Source organism: Canis lupus, chromosome 12, assembly GCF_048164855.1.
Source record: "Canis lupus baileyi chromosome 12, mCanLup2.hap1, whole genome shotgun sequence".
Taxonomy (NCBI): domain Eukaryota; kingdom Metazoa; phylum Chordata; class Mammalia; order Carnivora; family Canidae; genus Canis; species Canis lupus.
In genome coordinates, this window is record NC_132849.1 from 57,707,211 (window position 1) to 57,731,072 (window position 23,862).

General features: G+C 39.1%; 1 protein-coding gene and 1 long non-coding RNA gene across 13 annotated transcripts in view; one reads left to right on the plus strand and one right to left on the minus strand.

Annotated features, from left to right (window-relative positions):
* NOL10 (nucleolar protein 10) overlaps nucleotides 1–23,862 on the plus strand; it is an 83,708-nt gene that overhangs the window by 46,201 nt on the left and 13,645 nt on the right. The window contains exons 14-18 of the mRNA XM_072771096.1: nucleotides 11,931–12,057; nucleotides 14,251–14,330; nucleotides 14,516–14,614; nucleotides 16,307–16,396; nucleotides 23,572–23,745. Coding sequence (XP_072627197.1) covers nucleotides 11,931–12,057; nucleotides 14,251–14,330; nucleotides 14,516–14,614; nucleotides 16,307–16,396; nucleotides 23,572–23,745 — 570 coding nt within the window. The remainder of the gene's footprint in view (nucleotides 1–11,930; nucleotides 12,058–14,250; nucleotides 14,331–14,515; nucleotides 14,615–16,306; nucleotides 16,397–23,571; nucleotides 23,746–23,862) is intronic.
* LOC140601753 (uncharacterized) overlaps nucleotides 1–23,862 on the minus strand; it is a 33,617-nt gene that overhangs the window by 7,992 nt on the left and 1,763 nt on the right. For 3 of the 12 annotated variants that reach the window (XR_012004808.1, XR_012004819.1, XR_012004812.1), the window contains exons 3-6: nucleotides 11,912–12,044; nucleotides 10,213–10,283; nucleotides 6,192–6,357; nucleotides 5,404–5,752 (exon numbers count right to left, since the gene is read on the minus strand). This is a non-coding gene — a long non-coding RNA (uncharacterized lncRNA). Of the gene's footprint in view, nucleotides 1–96; nucleotides 292–1,805; nucleotides 1,937–5,403; nucleotides 5,753–6,191; nucleotides 6,358–10,212; nucleotides 10,284–11,911; nucleotides 12,045–12,675; nucleotides 12,801–23,862 lie in introns of all 12 variants that reach the window. The other 9 variants (XR_012004811.1, XR_012004810.1, XR_012004817.1 and 6 more) reach the window with 9 other exon arrangements.

Consider the following 23,862-nt stretch of genomic DNA (forward strand, 5'->3'; position numbering starts at 1 on the left):
TTTTGGTTCATCTCCTTGGAAGGGGTCAAAGGTGGTAAGGAAGTTAGGTTCTTGAATTTTCTAGTGCTAAAAAATCATCTTTCCTAAAGATCTTACCTTAGTCAATATCACAAATACCAGTCCAAGTGTTGACGAAGGACCTCAGTCCCAAATTAAAAGCTGGGATTCTGATCCTTTAGAAAGATTATCTGAATCAGTTGGTGTTTCAGTTTGTTAAGGGGACTTGTTAACCCTTGGTGTCTGTGCCCTTTGTCTTTTGGAGGATGTTTGTTTTACTTTAGAAAATATGTCCTAATTAAAAAACAAATCAAACAGTGTAAAACTCTATACTTAGAAAGGAAGAGTTCTTCCTAACCACCCCTCCAACTACCATTTAGAACAAAGATGGTGCACGTTCTTTGCAGAGTCCAGTCAATTCTCTGCCTTCTTCCCCTCCCAGACAGTAGTATACACACACATTAGCATACGTTTTTTTGCAAAACTGGGATCTCATTATGCATATCATTGTGAGAGGGTTTTTGGTGCTTTAACAATATATCATTCTGATCAACACGTAAGTCTAACCTGTTCTTTTTGATCGTTGCTTAGTATATCATTTATAGAGAATGGCAGTGATTTATTTACCAACTTTCCTATTCATGGATATTTGCCACCCATTTCTTTCAGTTCTCTAAACCAGCACTATTCAGTAGGACATTTTGTAATGAGGGAAATGTTCTAGATTTGCTCAGTCCAGTATGGTAACCGCTAAGCACATGTGGCTTTTGAGCATTTGAAATGTGCTTTGTGTGCTTAAGGAACTGAATTTAAGATTTTATTCCATTTTATTTTTTTTTAAGATTGTATTTATTTATTCATGAGAGACACAGAGAGAGAGGCAAAGACATAGGTAGAGGGAGAAGCAGCTGGGATCATGACCTGAGCTAAAGGCAGATGCTCAACCACTGAGCCATCCATGTGCCCATTTTATTCCATTTTAATTTAAATTTAAATAGCCACATGTAGCTAGTGGCTACTATGTAGGACAGCGTAGCTCTGAGCTGTTTTACAGTCAAGTTATGTCATCACGCCATTTGCTTGGATCACATTCCTTTAGCCTTCATACATTACAATTTAATGGTATTTGATGTTTAACAATCTTGTGAAGTTTATTTTGTGAACCTCTTTTAAAGAAATACTGTTCAGAATCAGAGTCTCTTAAAGATCTTTGATATACTTTTTGAATTTAGTTCCAATAGAGAGTTGATAATTCCAGACATATCAGTATGCTTCCCTTTATCAAGTAAATGATATCTTTTCACCTTACTGTGCAAGTCCTTTTGCCTTAGGTTGCCGGGGAGCCCAAAGCAAAAGTTTTGGTCAGCGATAGCAGGTGGTATTTTACCTCTGCTACTCCCCTACCTAACTACATAGTTTTCCTTTCATTCTGAGTTTAAAGATCTCATTATGTAAATGGTTTTTCTTATAAAGCTCTCTTCTTTTTTGCACGTAGTTAGATTTTACATGAACTTTTTAGAATCTGTTCTGGCCTCACTAAAAAAAGATTAATCTGTATACACACTGCTTCCCTCACCATAGCGTAGGTCTTGATAGGACCTTTAATATCGTCGTATGTATGGGACTCCTGTTTATCTTCTCAGTGGGAAATAGACATTCTATCTGGGTTGTAGGAGGTTACTTAAATACTTAATGGCTGGTCACTTATTCAATTATGAGTCCATGTTGGGTTCTTTCACTCTCCTCTTTTGTTCTGCCAGTATAATGCTCTCTGTTGGTTTTTTTGAGGGGTAAATGAGAAATCTTACTTTACTTGAATTGAAAATGTCTTCAGGATTTCCTAGTTTCATGTGTGGCACTCTGTAGATAAACAGTAACTGCTGAATGGTGGCAAAATATTTTTTGATCCTCGTGGAATAGCACTATTGAGGTGTATAACCTTGAGAAAAAGTACACATAAAATTTTAAGACATTTACTCTTCCTTTGTTTCTGCCAAGTTTCCATCCATGGCTATTTTAAAATATTAATATACTATTAGTTTTTATGTAGACTTCAGATTAAGAATTGGAAAGAATAAGAATATGCTAAAAAATTAAAAATACTTTTGCCTGCAAGGAAGTGGGATGGAACCAGGAAACTACTGATGTGGTAACCAGGATAACACACGACAACCATCTGTGTAACCCTTGGCAGGAATCAAGTGACAAAACAAGATCTGGGAGAGTGCTCATTACCAGGTGTGTGATCCAAAAGATAAATACATTCTCATATGATAAAATTGGCCTCATGCCTTCAGCACCCATGGGGCATGTGCGTGTGCATGTGCGTGCAGACATAGCCATCAAGGTTGAGCATTTTTAGCATGGTTAGGAAATTGGGAGAGGAAGAGGCTGGAAGTGCAGTACATTGATACTGTTTGCACTCATTGTCGCTGCACGCTCTGGACGTGAGCTCCAGAAAACTGACTGAGGATTTCAAGTGTAGCATGATAGTAAACATAAAATGGTGACATGGGTGCAAGGCCAGGCTGTCCAGGACAGAAGCAGCGGGGGGCCCTAGAAGAAACAGGTTCTCCTATTTATTTATTTTTAAAGATTTTATTTATTTGAGAGAGAGCAAGAGTGAGAGAGAGAAGCAGATTCTCTGCTGAGCGGGGAGCCCAAATGTAGTGCTCAATCCCAGGACCCCAGGATCATGACCTGAGTAGAAGGCAGATGTTCAGCCTACTGAGTCACCCAGGCACCCCAGGTGTTCCTATTTAACTAGCAGTGGACTTTGAAGAAGTCAGGGACCATATTAAGATATTCTTTCCTTTCTCTTGAGAATTTAGGGCATTGTTTGTCATTTCATGAAAAAGCAGAAAGAAAGCTATTCATTCTACCCTAAATTAGAATTGCTCAGATTAAATGTAATGTAGTTTTGAATGCTTAAGTGAGAAATTGAAGAGATTTGCTTTATGAAGGAGTTTTACATGTTCGAATAAAATTTTTGCTCTCTTAAATTGCGGCGGTTCATTTGAATGTAATTCTGTTCTCAAATTTAGCAGAAATATTTGGTTTTCAGTAAGCTTAAATGTTCTGAATGATACTAAGCTCAAAGTCAGTACAGCTCCAGGGGATACATGTGTCTGGGTTTCAAAAAATCATGGCTTTGGTGTCCCAGAAGCTTTCTTGACATTCCAGCACCTCAAATAAATGTTAAAAGTTTAGGAAAGAAGAGGAGTGGAATGCTTTTGTATATCTTTTCATTTGATAAGATCAGGAGACAGGAGAGTCTCTATCTGCTGGCACGATCTTTTCGCCTAAGTTTGCCAAAGGGTAATTTCACGATACCAGTTCCTTGTGAAAAGAGGTGAAGTGTGTGTCCCTGTCTTCAGTTTTGCTCATCTCTCTAGTTTTTTTTCTGTCTGTGTGGTGGGGAAGGAGGGCAAGGGAGTCTAACAAGTATTCCATGTATTTTTCTGGCCTCTCCTTCTGGCTCCCGGGATATGGTACTCAGACAAACTCTTATTGGGCCCCCTTTCCTGGAAACTCATTTTCTATCCCAAATCCAAAAAACAAAGAAAGGGAAGTGTAAAAATACATGAAAATAAATTCTGTAAGCACGTGACATTACAAATATGAATCATATGAAGTCAAATCTTGTTGTAGAAATAGGATTAAGAGTTGTTTGGGGGGTACGTGGTTGGCTTAGCTGATTAAGCATCTGACCCTCGATTTCGGTTCAGTTCATGCTCTCAGGGTCGTGAGATCGAGCACTTTGGGTTCCATCCTGGGTGTGGGGCCTACTTGAGATTCTTTCTCTCCTTCTGTCCCTCCCCACACACCCTCTCTCCTTCTCTTAAAAAAAAATTGTTTTGGCACACATTACCTGTGTATTCTTGTTAGAAATGTTTAAATGAATCTAATTCTGAGAAACAGACTGTAAAGGTGTTGAGACCTCTACATATCAGCTGGCCTGAACTCAGAGTGTAAACATCCTTAGAGGTAGAGGAACTCTTTTAGATTAAAGGAAACTAGAGAGGCATTATAACCTAGTGCAATGTGTGATCCCTCATTAGATTTTTTTAAATAACAGCTTTTTCAAGATATAATTCAGAAGCTGTAAAGTTATAACCCTTTTAGAGTACACGATTCAGTAGTTTTTAGCATATTCAGAATTTTGTGTAAGTAAGCATCACTATGTTTTATCAAACCCAAAGGAAGCCCCATACCAGTACTCCCCAACCTCTCTTTCCCCCATCCTCATCCCTTGGCAGCCACTAGTCTACTTCTGTTTCTCTGAATTTGCTTGCCTATTCTGAACATTTCACAAAAATGGAGTTGTTTAATATGTGACCTTCTGTGTTTGGCTTCTTTCACTTAAAAGTTTTCAAGGTTTATCCATGTTGTGTTATGAATCAGTACTTCATTCCTTTCTGTTGCTGAGTGACATTCCCTTGTATGGTTATACCACATCTTGTTAATTCATTCATCAGTTGATGTACTTTGGGGTTGCTTTCACTTTTAAAATGAATATTGCTGCTGTAAGCATTTTGTATGGACATGTGTTTTCAGTTCTCTTGGGTATATATATATATATACACACACACACACACACACTTAGGATTAGAATTGCTAGATCATATGACAACTCTATGCTTAACTGTATGCAGAAGTGCCAAACTGTTTCCCACAGTGGCTGCCCCATTTTACATTCCCACCAGCAATATATGGGGTTTCCAGTTTCTTCAGATTCTCAGCATTCTTTGTTGCTTTCCATTTTCCTGAGTATAGCTATTCAAGTAAGTGTGGTGTGTTAACCTTATTTTGGGTTAGATTAGCATTTCCTGGTGACTGATGATGTGGAACATCTTCTCATATGCTTGTTGGCTGTTTTTATATCTTTGGAGAAATTATTCAAATCCTTTGCCAAGTTTTAAATTAGAGTACTTAACATTTTTATTGTTGTGTTGTAAGACTTTATAAATTCTGTCTTTCCTTTATTGTTTTCCTTTCTGGAATGGAAGCCTTTTAAAAGCAGAGATTCTTGTTTTATTCTCTGCTGTATCTATGTCTGACAGGAACTATTTGTTGGATAAATGAATGGTGATCTTTAGCAATCTATTCTTATTTAAGAATGAGGCACTAAGGTGCCAGGTGAAAGTTCTTTATACACGGTGGTCTAGTCCATGGTAGTTTTCATGCTGACTGTTCAGCTCATGACTGTTGGGGGATTCCCAGAGACCAGCATTTGCCCTTTGGGGGATCTTTCATTTCCTGCAGAGAAGAACCCTCAGTTCATTATGGGAACACGGGGAGGGGGGTTAGGATAGCAAGAGTGGAAACACAGCAACACATCTGTAGTTTTTGGAAGATGAGAAAAGGAGCCGGGGGCGGGGGCGGGGGTAGGGGTCAGTGCGGTACCTGCTGCTGGACACACAGATTGGCATTCATTGTGCTAATTTCAGCCTCACAGTGCAAATCTCTTGTGCTGGCATCCTCTCTCCTGTCCTATTCACTTTCTCCGAAGAATTATCCTCTGGTCTCCTCCTGGGTGGTGAGAACTTAGGCTTTCATCATCTCCATCACCTCCCCTCCGTCAGGCTTGGTACCCCAGATGAATGGAGCCTGGAAGTCCTGGGTCTCAAGGGCTCCAGGGAAGAATCTGCTCTTCTTTTTCTGTTAGGTTCACCATGCTAAATTCCTCAACTGCTGCATTTTCTTCTTTTGTTCTTTTTGTCCTTGAAAGTTAATACCTTTTTATATTGATGGACTGAATTTTGAGTAGGTTTGGGAGAGAGAGATGAAAACATATAGTCAATGTGCTGTTATTAACTGAAATCTCTGATGTTGTTATTATCAGTTTTAATTTTGTATTTAGATGTTTGCTTGGGGTGTCCTGTCTTCCCCAGCCCTTGAGTACAGGCATTCTATCTTCTGCTTATCTGTGCACAGAGCCTTGCATACATTGACCACTGATTTGATTGGCTAATAGTGAGACAGTAGCATGAGCACTTTTTTCGCTTAGACTTCTTTTCTTATTTCAGTTTCTAAACAGCTTCAAAAACCAAATCGAAATTGAAATCATGGCTGACAATTTCTCTCTTTTGAAATATACTTTTGAAAATGTTGAAATTAAATTGCTCTTTTTGCTTAATCTGATATTTAGGAATGAGAGAACAAAGTGCTAAGAGTACCTTTAAATGACTCACAATTACTCACGCAAATGCATGTGAACTTGGGTGTGCAGTTAGGCAGCTCATCGTGTTGCAGATGCAATTACACGCCTAAGTGCGTGGCCACTCCCTCGGCTCACCCTCGGCTCACCCAGCTGCCTCTCTGGTTTCAGGCTTGTGATCGGTGATTATTAAGCCCCAGCTGTCAGAATTTGAAAGTACATGCTGGGGCTCGTGGTGCCTCTCAACCAATAATGGAGGAAAAGTCCGAAAGGAAATTTGCCTCAGGGTGTATGTATTGAACAGTTGGTCTTACTTGGCAAAATCCCATTCAGCCACTAGAGATAAAGGCTACACAGTGAGAAAAATTAATAATCATAATAGTAGTCAGTGATGTTTACAGTATAACTACCTCTGATCTGCAATGAAATCGAAAAAGCCTTGAAGTTTTTAAAATAATTCATTGGTGGGAAAACCTGACTTGACTTGCTTCATTGAGATGGAAAACCTGCCCATTTTAGTTGTTATTTATTGTCTGTTGATAATTTTTTTTTAAAGATTTTATTTATTCAAGAGAGACAGAGAGAGAAAGGCAGAGCCACAGGCAGAGGGAGAAGCAGGCTCCATGCAGGGAGCTCAATGCAGGACTCTATCCCGGGACTCCAGGATCACACCTGAGGAAGGCAGGCGCTTGACCGCTGAGCCATCCAGGCATCCCTGTTGATAGAGTTCTACCAAACGGAATAACAAAGAATTTTCTTAGTTGCTTAAGTTTTTTAAGTTATTAAAAATTCAAGATAATAATTGTAGGGAAATACAAATCAAAACTACAATGAGATAGTACCTCACACCTGTCAGAATGGCTAAAATTAACAGCACAGGAAACAACAGGTGTTGGCAAGGATGTGAAGAAAGGACAATCCTCTTACACTGTTGGTGGGAATGCAAACTGGGTGCAGCCACTGTGGAGAACAGTATGGAGGGTCCTTAGAATGTTAAAAATAGAGCTACCGTGGGATCCAGCAATTGCACTACTAGGTATTTACCCAAAGGATACAAAAATAGTGATTTGAAAGGGACATGTGTACCTCGATATTTATAGCAGCATTATCAACAATAGCCAATTATGGAAAGAGCCCAAGTGTCTGTTGACTGATGAATGGGTAAAGAAGGTAAGGGGTGTGTGTGTGTGTATATATATAAAATAACATATATATATATATGTATATATATATATAATGCCATTATTATTACTCCGCTATCAAAAAAGAATGAAATCTTGCCATTTGCAGTGATGTAAATGAGCTAGACTGTATTATGCAAAACAAAATGTCAGTCAGAAAAAGACCATATGATTTCACTCATATGTGGAATTTAAGACACAAAACAGGGGAGTCGGGGGAAGAGGCAAACCAAAGAAACCAACTCTTAACTACAGAGAACAAACTGATGGTTACAGTTGAGGTGGGGTGGGCTAGATAGGTGATGGGGATGAAGGAGAGTGCTTGTAATGAACACCAGATGATGTATGGAAGTGTTAAATCACTATATTTGTACACCTGAAATTGATATTACACTGTATGTTAACTAAGTGGAATTTATTTATTTATTTATTTAAGATTTTATTTATTTATTCATATGAGATACACACACACAGAGAAGCAGGGACATAAGCAGAGGGAGAAGCAGGCTCCATGCAGGAAGCCTGATGTGGGACTTGATCCCAGGACACTGGGATCATGCCCTGAGCCAAAGGCAGACTCTCAACCACTGAGCCACCCAGGGGTCCCCAACTAAGTGGAATTTAAATAAAAACTCAAGAAGGATAATATAAAATTTAATTGCTGTTCTATGTTATCAGTTATTTTCTTATCATTGATAGGAAGATAATGAGATTATTTGATTGTGTTCAGTAGCATTATGAGTAAATGAAAGAAATGATGAGATTTATACTGACATAGTAGTTTGGTTCTTTGTTTCTAATAATATGAATAATACTTCGTTGTTATTTTAATTGTACTTGATTTGTTAAAACCATCCCTTTAGTAAATCCTCATTCTTTATTTCTACCCCAGCCCAGCTCAGGCTGCAGCACAGTGATGTTTTAAAAGTAGAGTAGTGGGAGGGCCACCCTCTTCTGTGGACTCCAAAAGGATTTTAATATTCATCCTCTTTTCTCCCCACTCTGTCATTTCTGTCCACTACCTGAATATATAAGAACTTTGGGTTTTATTTTTTACAACTTGTTTTTGCTTTTTTAAAGACTTGACTCATTTTATTTATGATAGACACGCAGAGACATAGGCAGAGGGAGAAGCAGGCTCCTTCCAGGGAGCCTGATGCAGGACTCCATCCCAGGACCCTGGGGTCACAACCTGAGCCAAAGGCAGACGCTCAACCACTCAGCCACCCATGCGTCCCAGAACTTTGGGTTTTAAAATTAAACCTATATAAGTAACATCTTAAAGGCAGTTTATAACCATAAAGGCAGAAGATCACGGGCACATACTATGTATTTTTCATGTATTTTAAAACCAGTTCTGCTCAGATGAATTAGAGCAAGCAAATATTTGGCTGCATTGTTGTTGAGGCGTTCCTGGGAATGTTGATAAAGGTTCTTTCCCATGTGGTAGAACCATGTATTTCCACCCAGATTGGTTGGTATGGTGGTCATTAAAGTTGCCAAGAGGCCCACAGTATCCCTTCATTAGCAGTTGGTTGAATCCGTTTCCAATTCACTGCTGTGCTGACTGACTTTAGGAAATTCTTATAAATTAAAAGTAGTTCATGAATAGGTAATAGAAGTTTAAAATAGAACAGTCTCCACTAATTTTCTGAAACAAACAAAACCTTAAGGTAAATAAAAATGTAGATAAAGGAGCAATAAGCAGTTGTGGCTGAAATACAGAATAAGCAATGTGATGACAATACAGAAAACCTAGAAGCTTTTGATAGACTAGTTATAGTACACCAGTAGTTAGAAAGGATGTTTCCTTCAAGTTGTAAAGCCTGAAATTTAGGAAGTAAATTAACATATTTTTAGGATTAATTGAAGGTTTAACATATTTTATGAGTGAGGACAAGAACTTTTTATACATTAATTAATATTGTGGTCATTATAGTTACCTCAGAGAGCTGTGTGAGGGGCTGTGCCCTCCTTATTGGTTAAGCTGACCACTGCTTTTGCAACCTAATGCTAGGCCTTTGGGGAAATCTGGAATGTAGATAAAACCTGCAGTTTAATGCCAGTTAAATCAGTAATTTCAACTTTGTTATGGTTGTTCTGTTGTTTCTTTTTTTTTTCCTGAAGAGGAACTAGGGAAATGTGATTAATAAAATCAACCCACTAGATTTAATTTTGTTTTTGATGGAAATATTTCCTCCTGTAAAATTTAATGGCCATGAGTTTGATTGCAGAGTTTATTTACCGTAACCAGACCTGTCCCCTGAGAGGCAGTTTAAAACAATACCACTAGAATCCAGTTAACTAATCAAGATGAGTGTTGTGGAACATTATAAAAAAGGACTTTTGTGAAAGTCAGTTCAGATCTGGCCTGATATTTTGATACTCCTGCTCTTCACCCCCAAGAAAAGTCAGTAAACACAATATAATCTTGTCTTGGAAGCCAGTGACTTATCACTGATGGAAGGTTTTTAAAAATGAAACTGTCTTATTATGAGGTCTTTTGGTCACCATTGCCCCCTCGCCTGCAAGGCAAAAATGGTCTGACCAAATGTTCTTTATATCCAGTAGTTTTATGGTGAGATACTTGAGTGTTTTTATCTGAATAAGGAAAATTAAACAATGTAGAAAAATACTTTTGCCAAGTAGGACCCTTTAAAGTCTTGGTACTTTGTGCTATGTGGAATTCACGAATGCATCCATACATTATGTACCAATCAAGGTATTTGTGAAATAGTATTGAAAACATGCTACTTGGCAGGCAGTGTTCTAGATACTGGAGATTCAGCATTTAGAACAGAGGAAGTTCCTGCCCTCCCACGAGGACAGTATTTTGGATATTATATTCTAGAAAAGTGACCATAGTGTACTTACTTTTTGTCTGAAAGAGGAGGAAGCTGCCGTCTTAGCACTACTTCAGTGTATGGCAGAGCTTTGCGTTTGCCCTGTGATGGATGAGAAGCAGATACCCTGTGACTGCCCGAGCTGTCACTCTCAGAAGGGACCCTGTGATTTTTTCCCTGCTTGCTCATGAGTTCACTCCAACCCAAATACCCTCCAGACGTGCTTTTCGATGTTCCTGCCATTTGTTCCAGCTCTCACCTGTCTTCCCTAGAGACTCAGGGCATCTGTTTGTTGCTTTACATGATTCGTTGGGTGTGCACATGTGCTCCACTCAATATTCTCTTCCAGCTATATTTTAAACTCCTTCAGAGAGATCATGGGCAGTGACTTTGGTTTAGTGTAGTGCTTCCTGTGTAGTAGACTTATTAGTGTTTGTGACATCCAGCCACTGTCCTAAAATTGCTTAAAAACATAGCAATTTCTTTAAAAAGTGTTCTACATTGAATCTTTAATGCCTTGCATTTCTTGAAGGTTTGTCTTTTAGTTAGAGTCAAACCACTTAGTACATCAAAACATTTACTTTAAAAAATTCTATAAGTCATGCTAGTATGAAACTTCTTGTTAGGGTTCCTTTTATGCTCATTAAGCACTGTTTTTCATGTTCAAGAGTGCCATACCCTTTGGGGTCTGGGGGATCACCCTTTCTAATCAGGCACAATAATTAATACTACATTAGTATGGCCATGTCGAACATTTATAGTTTTTTGATTGGAGATGGTATTAGGCACTGTTTTTCTTTGTTATAATTCTCTTCCTCCCCCCCTTCCCTTCTCTAAAAAATTTAAGCTAGATTTAATAATTTCCATTATGATTTTTGTTTTCCTCACGTTTAATTGATTACTATCACAGTACACAGGGAAGTAGTCATGGGAAGTTCCATTTTGTCAGAGCCCAGGGTTGGTCCTTCGGAAACCTCCAGTTCAGTGAGGCTTTCAGCAACATGGCCTTCCCGCTGAGCAGCATTGCTTCCTTTGGGGTAAGCTTTGACCCCAGTGGATGAGGCATTGTGCTGGGAGAGATTTGTATCAATAGCAAAAAAGTAAAAAGCAGCCATTGAGTTTTATGAACTTAATATTTTCTTAGTTAGCTATAAATTCTGTTCAACTTTTATTCCTCAGCCTATTGTTGGGACTAACAATGGGTGAGTGACCCATTTTAGGTTAAGTCTAAAGGAGTCTATATACAGAATTTAATTTTTAATGAATTAAATGAAGTGGACCACACAGAAACAAATATAATTATCAAATAATTAGTTGAAAACCCCTAAAAAAGGAGATAATTCTCATTTTAGACTTCATTTGTCATGAACAGCAATCTTAAAAAAAATATATTTTATGCCAAATATGTTTTTGTAGATTTTAGTACTCTTTTGAATGAAAGAAGTGATAGATAAAATGATGGATGTTATTTTTAAGTACCTGATTTATTTGTATTTTGGTAGCGCTAATATAAGAGCATTCATTAATATCTTTGTATTCTAGACTGATATTTTTCCCTTACAAGCCTAAATTTTTCCTACTTTATTCTCTTCCATTATACACATGTTGGTTATGCATATTATAGTTATTTTTCAATACTTCTGATAGAAACAAGGATTTTTAAGTTATTGTAAGAAAATCTGGTGGTAAAATTACTCTTAGTTGAGGTGGTGAGAATGTACATATCTAACCTGTTGATCAACACGGTAGGTTTTGGGTCCTGCTCCCAGGTGGTGTTCCTTCCTAGACAACTTGACAGAAGAATTAGAAGAGAATCCGGAAAGCACAGTCTACGATGATTACAAATTTGTCACCAAGAAAGACCTTGAAAATTTAGGTAAAAAAATTATGATAAAAATTTTTTAAATTTTTTAAATTTTTTGTGGGGGAGGGTGAATTTTGAACATTAGCTAGAGTCACATTTTTCTGATTTTCCAAATCTTCTCTCTCTGCCAGATGAGATATTAAACATACTATTTATTTTGCCAGGTTTGTAATCTCTGCTTAGAGAAAGGTTCAGATAAATCCAACCTACTGAAGCTTTTTTGTATCCTAAGTGAGGAAGAATTTTCTTTAGCCTATTAGCTATGTATAGAAAAAAATCGCTGATTTTTTGCAAGAAAGCAGCGACTTTTTTCAAGTACTATTTGAGTATAAGGTTTTGAAGATATCTCAGAAACTACACATAAATGATTTTTGGCTCCCTTTTACGTTTGCTTATAGAAGACCCCATCTAAAACTTAGAAACTTGATCGAATCCTCAGTTATGTAGAACCTTAAAGACCAAGCAATGCCTTTTACCAATAGCCAACACTTGTGGGGCTTATCATGTGCCACGTAATATTCTGAATGTTTACATACAACTCTTAAACCTCACCACTCCATGGAGTGGATATGGTTATGATGCCATTTTATAGATAAGGAAACTGAGGCCCTAAAAGTGAAACTAACTTACCAAAGACTTCAGTCGTCATGGACACAGGGGTTGGGGTTTACACCTAGAATGCCTGTGCTTCACCTAGCCTTGCTGACCGGGCGGAAGAGAGCGTGTGTCTCAGGTGATGGGTACTACTTCGGCACCTGGGAGAAGATGGATAAGGAGAGGAGATTTTGCTGATCTAGTTCTGTTGTTTGAGAACGGCTGCAGCACAGGAAATGTTGGACAGTGGGCAAAGCCCAAGGACCCCTTCTCCAGGAGTCGACGCAGCTTAGTTGTCTGTGGCACAGATAGATGTACAGCAACAGTTCAGTGTTGAAAGAAAATAAAGTTTAAGAGCCTCTCAGTGTATTTATGACACAATTCTGTTTCATAGCACAATTAATTTTCCACCAGTTCCGCCAAAACAGCTCTTTACATTTTAATGTTTAAAGAGAAAAGACATGTAGTCAGCCTTTTAAAAATGCTGATTTGAAATATGGTCAGGTGGGATCTTCCTACTGACATGCCTTCCTGAATATCTCGAGTGTGACTTTTATACTATGCTGTGTCACACTCACCATTCTTAAATTGGAGGGGAAAAGTCACTGCTATCTTGCAGAGTTTTAAAAAATATTATGTTTAGTTCATTGGGGCACTTGTTTAATCTCTTTTACTATGTTCATCTTGGGTGAAGAAGGCAGTTACAAAGTATAGTGTTTCCCAAAGCATGTTTCGTGGAGTATTTCTTGTGCTGGAATGCTGGATGGAGCATGCAGTGGCTAGCACTATGGGCATTAGAGGGAGACTGGTATGCGTCCCATGTCTCTGCTTAACATCTGCATGACTTGGCCAGTTACTTAACCTCCTTAAGCCTTGGTTTTCTCATCTATAAAACAAGAATAATAATGGGAAAGAGCATGCCCTTCCTACCTTACAGTGATAGGATACTTTGGTCTGGAAATTATGGGAGATTATGCCCCCGACTCCCTGCCACCACTACCTGGTGGTACAAAGTTGGCAAATCACTGTTGATGCCAATATTTTTTAAATTAAACTGGTGCACAGAATCTAAAAATCTGATAAACAATAGTATAAAGAAATCTTCTTTGCCAGTCTTTCATAGTTCATTAAGACTTTTTCATCATTTTTATGCTTAATAAGACCTTTAAAATAAACAAGGGTGGGCAGCCTGGGTGGCTCAGCGGTTTAGCACCGCCTTCAGCCCAGGGCCTGATCCTGGAGACCCGGGGTTGAGTCCCACATCAGGCTCCCTGCATGGAACCTGCTTCTCCCTCTGCCTGTGTCTCTGCCTCTCTCTTTCTCTCTCTCTGTGTGTCTCTCATGAATAAATAAATAAAAATCTTAAAAAAAAAAAAAAATTCCCATTCCTTCAAAAAAAAAAACAAGGGTGACACTGCTTAAGGTGAATTAATTTTTCTCCATGGTTTGTGAAGATTAGTGGTTCCAGTCCTTGGAGTTTTACTCCAAAGTGAAATCTTACAGTCAAATCAGAAGTGAAATCTTAGTATAATGCAAGAAAAACTGTTTAATTTTAATCAAGATTTCATAAGGATTATGATTTACTTCCCTCTTTTGATTAACTTCCTCCAGGGCTCACACATCTCATCGGGTCACCTTTTCTCCGGGCATATATGCATGGATTTTTCATGGACATAAGACTCTATCACAAGGTAAGTAGAAGACTACACTTATTTTAGGTGATTAATGAGCCATTTCTTCTCTATTTACTTGGATTTTGTAGAACATATTTATGATTTGTAAGATACTTCTGTCCTTTAGCAGAATAGTCATGGTGTAGATGAAACATGCTATTAAATATGCCTTTATTTTTTAACTTGTTTTTCCTCTTTGAAAGGTGAAATTGATGGTAAATCCATTTGCTTATGAAGAATACAGGAAAGATAAGATCCGCCAGAAGATAGAAGAAACCCGCGCACAGAGAGTCCAATTAAAGGTAGATGTTGTGCTCACTACAGAGTTGACCAGAAAAGTACTACATTTTCATTTTGTATGTTACTCCAGAGAAACCAGCCATCTATTTCTTTGTTTTCCCATTTTTAGTTTACATCTTTTCCTAATAGTTTGGTATATTTTATTGGTCATGAGGGCAGATACTCTTTACAGCTTGGACATTATGGATTCTATGGTAACGATATTGGGAAATAATATCAGAGGGACTGACATTATCAGCCCTTCTAAGAAAATGTGATGGAATTTTCACACAGGTTTTCAGTGTTTGGAGTGTTGAGGCTTCGATAATCCCCATTTCTTTCTGACATTTGGCAGTATCTGAGGCCATCTGGACTTGGATCATGGTCATTAGACTATGTCAGGATCCAGATAGGAATCAGATCACCTAGTTCTAGAAGATAATTTAATGTAAGGGATTGTTAGCCAAGTGTTAGAGAACTAAGGCGAAAAACATAAGGACAGCTATAAGAGACGAGGCTGTAGGAAGCAGCTAGTGCCTCAGGGCTGGGCAGTGGGGAGGAGGCAGCCCTGGTGGAGCTGGGCTATGGCCACTGCTGGGACCCAGCCTCTGAGGAGGCTGCAGCCTGTGCTGGCATCCTGGGGTTAGAGCAAGTCTGCTCCTGGGAGTGTCAGAAGACGGCACACTGAAACCCCACGCTGCTGGAACCACCTGCTTGCTGCCAGAGTGAAGAGCTGCTGACTTGTGTCAGCCCAACAGCAGGCCGACAGGGAAGCCAGGTCCCCTCTGCATCCCGATCTTTCTGGCACCCCTCCTTGGTTACATTCACCACGAGGTGACACACTCATTTCTAACTAAATGTTGGCAATAAATAAATACACATGTACATAAGTACATACATGTGCACATAAATATACATATATATGCAACACTCAGTACCCTCTTTGTAGATTGTTTTCTAGGAGTGCTGAATGTGTGTGTGTTGGCAAGGGGGATACTGGGCTGTGGGGTACTCGTGTCCCATTCTTTGCATTACTTGTCAGAGTTGTATTCTACAATGGAACAGAAACCCTAAGGTGGAAAAGGACAAAAAAGAACTCACAACTTGATCCTGAGAGTCGTCAAGACACCCACTGAGAATTCCTCTTAGAAATGTGCTATTTCAAGAGCAGCAGAGTGCACGTAGCATTATTAGTAACATCTCAAGGGTTCCCTAAGCCCCAGCCAGGGGCTGCCATAGCAGGCCTGCTGGTTTCCAGCCCCCAGTGAGGGGCGTGGCCCCTGTGACACTGCCTCCAGCCAAACCGCCCCCTAAGCAGGTGCATGTTTCTCCATGCACCAGGGAGAGGCCAGGTGAGGGCAGGTATTCCTGGCTGAACTTTGTGTCTCCTTGTGCCCGCCTGATAACATCGCATGTGTCCACGTTATTTCCTACTCTGGGGATTGTGAAATTTTAAAAGTAAGAATCAGAGGGCGCCTGGGTGACTCAGTCAATTATACATCTGACTCTTGATCCTAGCATGAGTCCTGATCTCGGGGTCGTGAGTTTGGGCCCACATTGGGCTCCACGCTGGGAGTGGAACCTACTTTAAAAATAGATAAATAAGAAAGAGAAAGAAAGAAATCTCTTGTTTGTGAAACTGTACTCCTTATAGAACTATTAACTTTTAAAGCTAAAATCTAGGTACTTAGTACACCTTTTTTTTCTTCTGCTAGAAACTGCCAAAAGTTAACAAAGAACTGGCACTTAAATTAATTGAGGAAGAGGAGGAGAAGCAAAAATCTACCTGGAAAAAGAAAGTTAAGGTAAGATTTTATAAGGTAGTGAAGATACTGCTAAGTTGTTTCTGTATTTTCTTAGTAACTTATAATTATCTTTTTTCTTTCTTCTCGGAATATTTTCCGAGATGTAGCTTTTTCCCCCCTGCTTGTCGAATGGTATATGCTCAATAGGAGAAGTTTGGAAAACAGAAAAGAATATAAAGAGTGTCGCTTACATAATTCTACCCAGAAAAAGACATCACTAATATGTTAGTGAATTTCATTCCTGTCTTATTGCTCTTAAAATTATAAGCTATAATACTGAGATAATATTGTATATTTATCCTGACTGTATAAAATAACAAGTGGTTTTGAGAGCTGCATATAATATATACTCTTAAGGATGTATAATTTATTTAATCCTTTTATTGTTAAATATTTAAATTGTTTATTGTTTTTCTTTGTTCTGACTAGATCTGTTTATAATTCGAGAAGTAATTTTTATTTAGACTTGGCATTATCAGGAGTATGCACACTTGTGTGTAACTGCTGTTTATGTTCCTTAGTTACTAATGGGAAAATGGAATGAAATAAGTAAGGGTTAGTGTTTCATGTTGTTGATATGGTCAAGGTGGGGAGATTTTTCTAACTTTCCCACATATATGAAGACTTCCTCATCATCTGCTTAGACTAGCTGGCAGGTAGGCAGATCACTCAAGTTTGGCTCTTTGCTGGAATGAGTTCTAAAGATCCAAGCTCCCAGGAGCCTGTGGACTTCGACTCTGAGTAAAGGGCCTGACCTTGGAACTTTGGGCTAGCTGTGTTATGCTCTCAGGTTTTTGTTTGCTTGTTTATTCTTTCTCTGTTCTCTTGCTGATTTCTAACCAGGTAAATAAACATGAGATAAGCCAGTTCTTTCTGTGTTTATTTTTGTTCCACTCTCTTATAATGCCAGCAGACTTCGGCTGATGAGTCTTATAGTTTCTTGCTCACTAGTTGGGTCATCCTCGGTGACCTTGGGCTTTACTGGAGCATAGTGTTTTCTTCTATAACATGCAAAGATAGAACCAGGAAGGGGATGTTTTTGCAGTGCTGTGATTTCTAAGTGGAGCACACACTCACTACTTAACCTCTGTCTCCTCATCCTGGTTGCATCTTCCCATCCTGGTCTATTACGTTTTTTTAATATATTATTTAAACTCTGATTTTAAGAGCCTCCCTTATGTAAATCCATAGATGACTTTTGTGCTTCCATTTTCCTTATGTGAATAATATACCAACATTGAAATAATCACTTAAACTTATTATATACATTTATATCCACATGCTATGTCTATGCCTCCTCCTAATTAATTCACATCAGAGCGTTTAAGTGTGTGTGTGGATCTTAAAGTGCTTGAAGTGCAAGTGCCTCCTGCTGTGTTGACTCTCTCCTCAGAGTATTCATCTTGATTTTCTTGTAAGCCCAGCCTGAGGATGACTAGAGAGGTAACTTTTTAACTTCAAAATGTCTTTTTGCAAGCTAAATGGGAGTGATCTTTGGATTACTGAAGCCCTAAAGCTTCAGGAGGAAGAACGTGGGGCTGATATAGAATGCACACGTATACATTCCTATCTATGTTTTATGCTGACGAATCCTTATCTATAATGATACGTATCTTAATATTACAGAGAGTAAGACACTTCAATTGTGATTTCAATACTTGTGAAGGGTGGTATACTCAGTTCAGGAGCTTTTTAAAAAGGCCCTGATGATCATGAAGATGTGGGGAAAGTATCCTGTCCTTGCCTCCCACCCCCTTTGTTTTAAAGACTTGCATTGCAGTTGAGGGACAGCCAGAGGTTTATAACACAGATGGTTCTCACTGTGCACAGGGTGCAGGCTGGTAAAATGACTATGTGAACTGAAAACCTGCAAAGTGATCTTAATAGTTAGTGGGAAAAATTGTGATTGTGCATTTACAGGTCTTTGTCAAAACATTGATAGAGTCATCCTGTAAAGAATCCTCCATCAGGCTGTGTACTACTTCTCTTGCAGCATAAGGAAGGACAACCTTCAAAATTCTTACCTTCCTTCATCAAACACCATTATCTCTCTGGCTGCTGGAAGCTGGATGTGCTGTCTTTGTAAAAGCAATGTCACCTATAAAATTCTGCTAGAAAGTGCTATTTGTAAAATGTGCCCCTGATTTGCTTTTCAATTGCTTGCCAACCCAGCTCTGGACCTTATCATCAGAGCTCACTTTCTTTCTAGAAATACTTGTGTATAGTTTTCTAGAAATCTGAGGCTATTATTAGACAAAGTTTATATGACTTGTTGTTTAACGTTGTTATCTAATTAAAAACGAAGACCTTAAAGACCACTTGCAAGTTAAGGGAAGAAGCCTTCATAATGCAAAGAATACTTGAAAGAATTGTTCCGACTCTCAGCAGTTTGTTAGTTTTGCCTTTGAACTAAGTTCTTCAAACCCTCAAGATTTGTAATAGCTCTGATGACTTCTGATTTGAAAGCCAGTATGCTTTAATTCTGCTTTGGCCCCAACTGGAATTTCTTGGAGGCAGACACCAATATCTGCTCCCAAATATTGCTGCCACTGATAACATCGTTAGAGTGTAATAAGATGTGTACTGCAGACCTTATTGATGCTGGGCCTGCAGTGCAAAGGGACCCATTATCTAGTGTCAGGAAGCATTATCTGGACCTTATCCAAACTTAAACACTTGGTGATATTAATTCTAATTAAGACTTGATTCATTCATTTCTTTCAACAAATCCGTATTGAACTCCCCATGTACACAGGTTTGGCACCTGGTGATTCATTGGATTTGAAAGGATTTGAGCCATTTTTCTTATAAGTGTCATTTCCTGGCCGTTGGCCTTTTCTACCAGTTTTTCACTGTTGCCTTGGAGTCTTGTATGAATGTCCTTCTCTTGGGTTCTGCAGCAGCTCAGTTGTGTGTGGTCTTGCACGACGTCTCTAGGTCAAGTGTACTCTCACCTGGGCCGTTCACAGGAGAGGTGTCTTAGCCCGCAGGTTGATTCGATACTGTGAAGGGTATACTTTAAAGTAATAATTCATCTCTCTAGGGAGAAGATAGAGCCATGCAATGACACTGGGTTGGATCAGATCAGCTTTAACATTCCAAATACTCTTTTTAATGTTTTTTACTACCAACTAAAGATTGTTTTTGGATTTATTAGTTTTAAACCACATGGTCTTAAAAACTAAGTATTTCTCCATGCTTTGTTAGGAATGTCGGCTCTCTCTCCCTTCTCCCCCATTTTCACCTGTCCTAAGGTAAGCACTTTTGCCCTTTTAGCAGACTATTTTGGTGTAAAGCAGATTACAGTTGCCCACAGTGCTCCTTTGTGACTTTTAAATGTCAGGCCAGGGATGCCTGGGTGTGGCTCAGCAGTTGAGTATCTGCCTCCGGCTCAGGGTATGATCCTGGGGTCCAGGGATCAATTCCCTATTGGGCTCCCTGCGGGGATCCTGCTTCTCTGTCCTCCTGTGTCTCTGTTTCTCTCTCTGTGTATCTCTCATGAATGAATGAATGAATGAATGAATGTCAGGCCAACCATCTTTCATCTTTTGATGACCTTCCCTCCTGGTAAGTTCTGTTGCAGTTTGGGACTGTCAGCACCAGCATTTACCTCATCGGGTCTGTGCACGTGCTCTTCCTGTTCCAGATGGAGTCAGGTGGCCATCTGTGATTACCGTCCCTTCAGCCTCTGTCTTCTATGGATTTAGTGGTTGGCCTTTTGTTGGTCTTATATACAGTGATCACTAGTTAGCGTTCAGTCCTTTGCTGGTTGTCTAAATCTCATGTCAAGATATTTATGTGAATATCAGTTGTTACATGAACTTTTCTTTTCCTGATGGAGTCTCTTCTACATGTGTCGACCCTGCTCCATCTGGACTGGTCACCTCTGAGTGTTGGTCCATGGTCAACATCCTGGGGATTCACTCCACCTCCTCCCCATCTTGGATACAGAATTAAAAGGACCTTTATTTCCTGAAGGCATATTCTTTCCAACCCAGACGAGCAGGCAGGCAGTGAGGGTATAGGGAAGAGATTTTCACATGTGCGGGTTCTCAGCAACAACCACACATTATATTGGAAGGAGAAAATGCTAGGTAATTTCCTGAGGAAAATAAACACATAAATGTAATAATATGTGGTTGTGCTACGCCAAGGGGTTGTCCTCCTTCCATTAACCCCGCCTGTAGTGCTGGCCACTGAGTAGGCCCCTTCAGTCCAGAAACTTAGGCTCTTCAGTGCTGGGGGATTTTCTTGGGGAAAAGAAATTTTAAGTACTTTGCTCCTACTATGATCTTAGGTCATTTGTTTATATTTAAGAGTGAAGGACCTAAAAAAAAGCTGAATGAAGGCTCTGAGGTGGGGAGATAGGACTCAGCAGTCACTGTATGGTGACCCAGCCAAACTGTTTATTTGGGGAAGCTTCAAAAAGCAATGTCTTTTTGGTTTTTCTCTTGGCTGGTCTATTCTCCTGTTTGGAGGGTAGTGGCCTGGCTCCCAGCGTTCTGAAAGCTACAGTCACAAGGGCGTGGGGTGTGGGGCAGGGTGTCATCGCAGCCCATGGTGTGCAGCCCCTTTGTGCCACGTGCTTCCCTTGTCCTCAGGGTGCTGCTGCCACAGCAGGCACCTCTCTCTCTCCAGGGAAGAAGCCTCTCCTGGGACAGGGTGGGTTTGAGGCCTGCCTTGCTTCTTTTTAGAATCTTACCGCTCCTATTTTTCTGTCTTTCCCTCCTTCTTCTTAAGGCTCGTGTCTTTAAGCCTATATTCTGTTGCTTTAGTGGGGTTTTAGCAGAGGTTAGAAGGAGATGCTTGTGTGCAGACTAGCATCTTTACCCAGAAGCCTGCACCCAAGACATCATAGCATTCATTTCATAGATATCGTAGCCTTGAAGGAATTGACTTGTTTCAAATGTTAAGCATTCCTCGTATATTACTCTCTTGGGACAGAATATTCATGGTAAGCATCCTACTCAAATCTATAGATAATACTTCTTTGAAGTAGAGCTGTGATAGGAACAATGCTTTGAGAGATGTTTTTCAGATTTGCCTGGCAGGTGTTTAACGTGTGCATGTGTATTTCTAGGGTAGATAGCTAGCCAGACACATATAAACTACTGTAGAACATCACTAACTACATCTTATCATACTCCTTTTTTAAAATTGGTTGTAAAAATAAACAATTAGACCAGGAGAAATCTCCAAGGGAAATATTTTTATAGCTAGGTCAGAAGAGTTATTATTTTATAGTTGTTCTTCCAAAACATACTTGTCCATGGCAATATAATTTATTTGTTTAAAATTCAGAAAAAACGTAAGAATACTAGCAGCATATTCTTTTGTAACATGTTTCTGTATTACTCAATGTGATTATTTAATAAATACAGTAAGAATTAATACAATTTAGTCTCCTCCTCTCACTTGAGACCTAGCATGGTGTTCCCAGGCAGTTAATGGTGTTCCTCAGAATCCAGAGGACATTCTCCTTAAAGACTTAATTTTGGGGATCCCTGGGTGGCTCAGTGGTTGAGCGTCTGCCTTCAGCTCAGGTTGTGATCCTGGGGTCCTGGGATCAAGTCCTGCATAGGGCTCCCTGCAATGGAGCCTACTTCTCCCTCTGCCTGTGTCTCTCCCTCTCTCTCTGTGTATCTCTCATGAATAAATAAAAATCTTTGAAAAAAAACTTCATTTTTTTTAGAGTAATTTTAGGTTCACAGCAGAACTTAGGGGCAAGTCTGGCCTGATCAAAGAATGCTTTTTTCAGATTTTGTCATTATCCTTGTGTCGTCAGACTTCACCAGTCCATAGTGGGCTGGAAATGCTCTTCAACTCTGTGTCTGTTTAAACCCATTCATCTGTCCTCAGATACTGCATCCCCCAGTGAGCCCTTTTGACATGTCTTTTGTTGGAGTTACTTTTTCCCTCTACCCTTAGAGCACTTTCAGCTCTGCTTAGCATCCTTCATACGGTGCCTTGGATCTTCTAGGCTTTTGTTTGTGTTTTTATTGTTTTCCTTCTCATTAGATCTGAGCTAGCACCTTGGAATCAGGAACTGGATTCTTACCTATCTTTCTGTCTTCCTTGAACCTAAATCTATCTTAGATATGATATTTAATCAGGGAACGCTTGATCAATGTATCTTAAATATATATCCAGTATGTCTTAGAATTTTAGGTTAAGGGTTTGTCAGACATTAGGGACATGCGAATAATAAATAGCATAAGTTCCTTAATGTCTTGTGCCTTATCAAATCTATTCCAAGTACCACACTCAGAAATCCACTGCTTACAAACAACCACAGACAGGTTAGCTTTTCCAGCCTGTGTTCAGGCTGTTTAATTTACAAACCCTGTGAAGTAGTTTGATTTTTCTGGTTTCCAAGCCTGTAGTAGATAAACATTAGAACTCTGAATGTAAAAGATTGTCATCTGTTTATGTGAACAGCTAAGTTTACAATACATTCTAGAAAACTTTCTATTCAAAATGGTACAACTAAAAAGGAATTTAGTTAGCGTCAGCCCTGACCTATTCAGATCGGTCTCAATAGCAATTTTATTGTGTCAGAAGGTTTACACTGTATCCTTCATGAACAGTTAAATGGCCTACAGGAAAAAATTGATGAGGCCATTGCGTAAGAGATGGAAGCTTCCCTTAGGTTTCCAAATAGCTCCCTGAGAGCCAGGAAGTATACACCAGCATCTCCTCACCGTGTTAATGGTTGCCTTATTATTACTATGTATTTTCTTTCCCAGTTTTGGAATATGAACTTGGAAGACTCACTAATTTTATTTCAGTATAGTAGCTATGCTTAAAAAACTGTGTTTCAGAACTATATGTTTCCTTGAAAAGTATTTTTTCATGAGAAATGCTAATTGAAGAAAATTCTTTCCAACATATTAGGCATAGAGTTAAGCCAGAAAAGTTCATTCTTAGCTCATTATGTGTAATGGCCACGTAATACATGTAGTCTGTGAAATAGATTAATAGAATCTGTGAGTAGGAGGTAAAACCCAAAGGCAGATAGAAAGTTCTGGAAACTAGTACTAAAGAATTTTCCTAATGATTTAATGTTATGCCTTATGCAGCCTATTCATTTATAATTGACTGAAATGTTTTTAGGCCGTCTTTCTGGTCAGATTTTGTTCATACTGACTTGAAATTCTGCATTCTTTTTGTCATAGAGCCTTCCTAATATTCTCACCGATGATCGATTTAAAGTTATGTTTGAGAACCCTGACTTCCAAGTAGATGAAGAGAGTGAAGAATTTAGGCTTTTGAATCCACTTGTCTCCAAAATAAGTGAAAAAAGGAAGAAGAAACTAAGACTCTTAGAACAACAAGAACTCCGTGAAAAAGTAATGTACTCCTTATCATTTTGTATCTGCTGTTGTTTCCTTAATGTAAAGTTTTCTATGTAAGTTAGAAAAACCTTTGGGACACTGGAGATATAATTCATTTGACCTTCCGCTCAG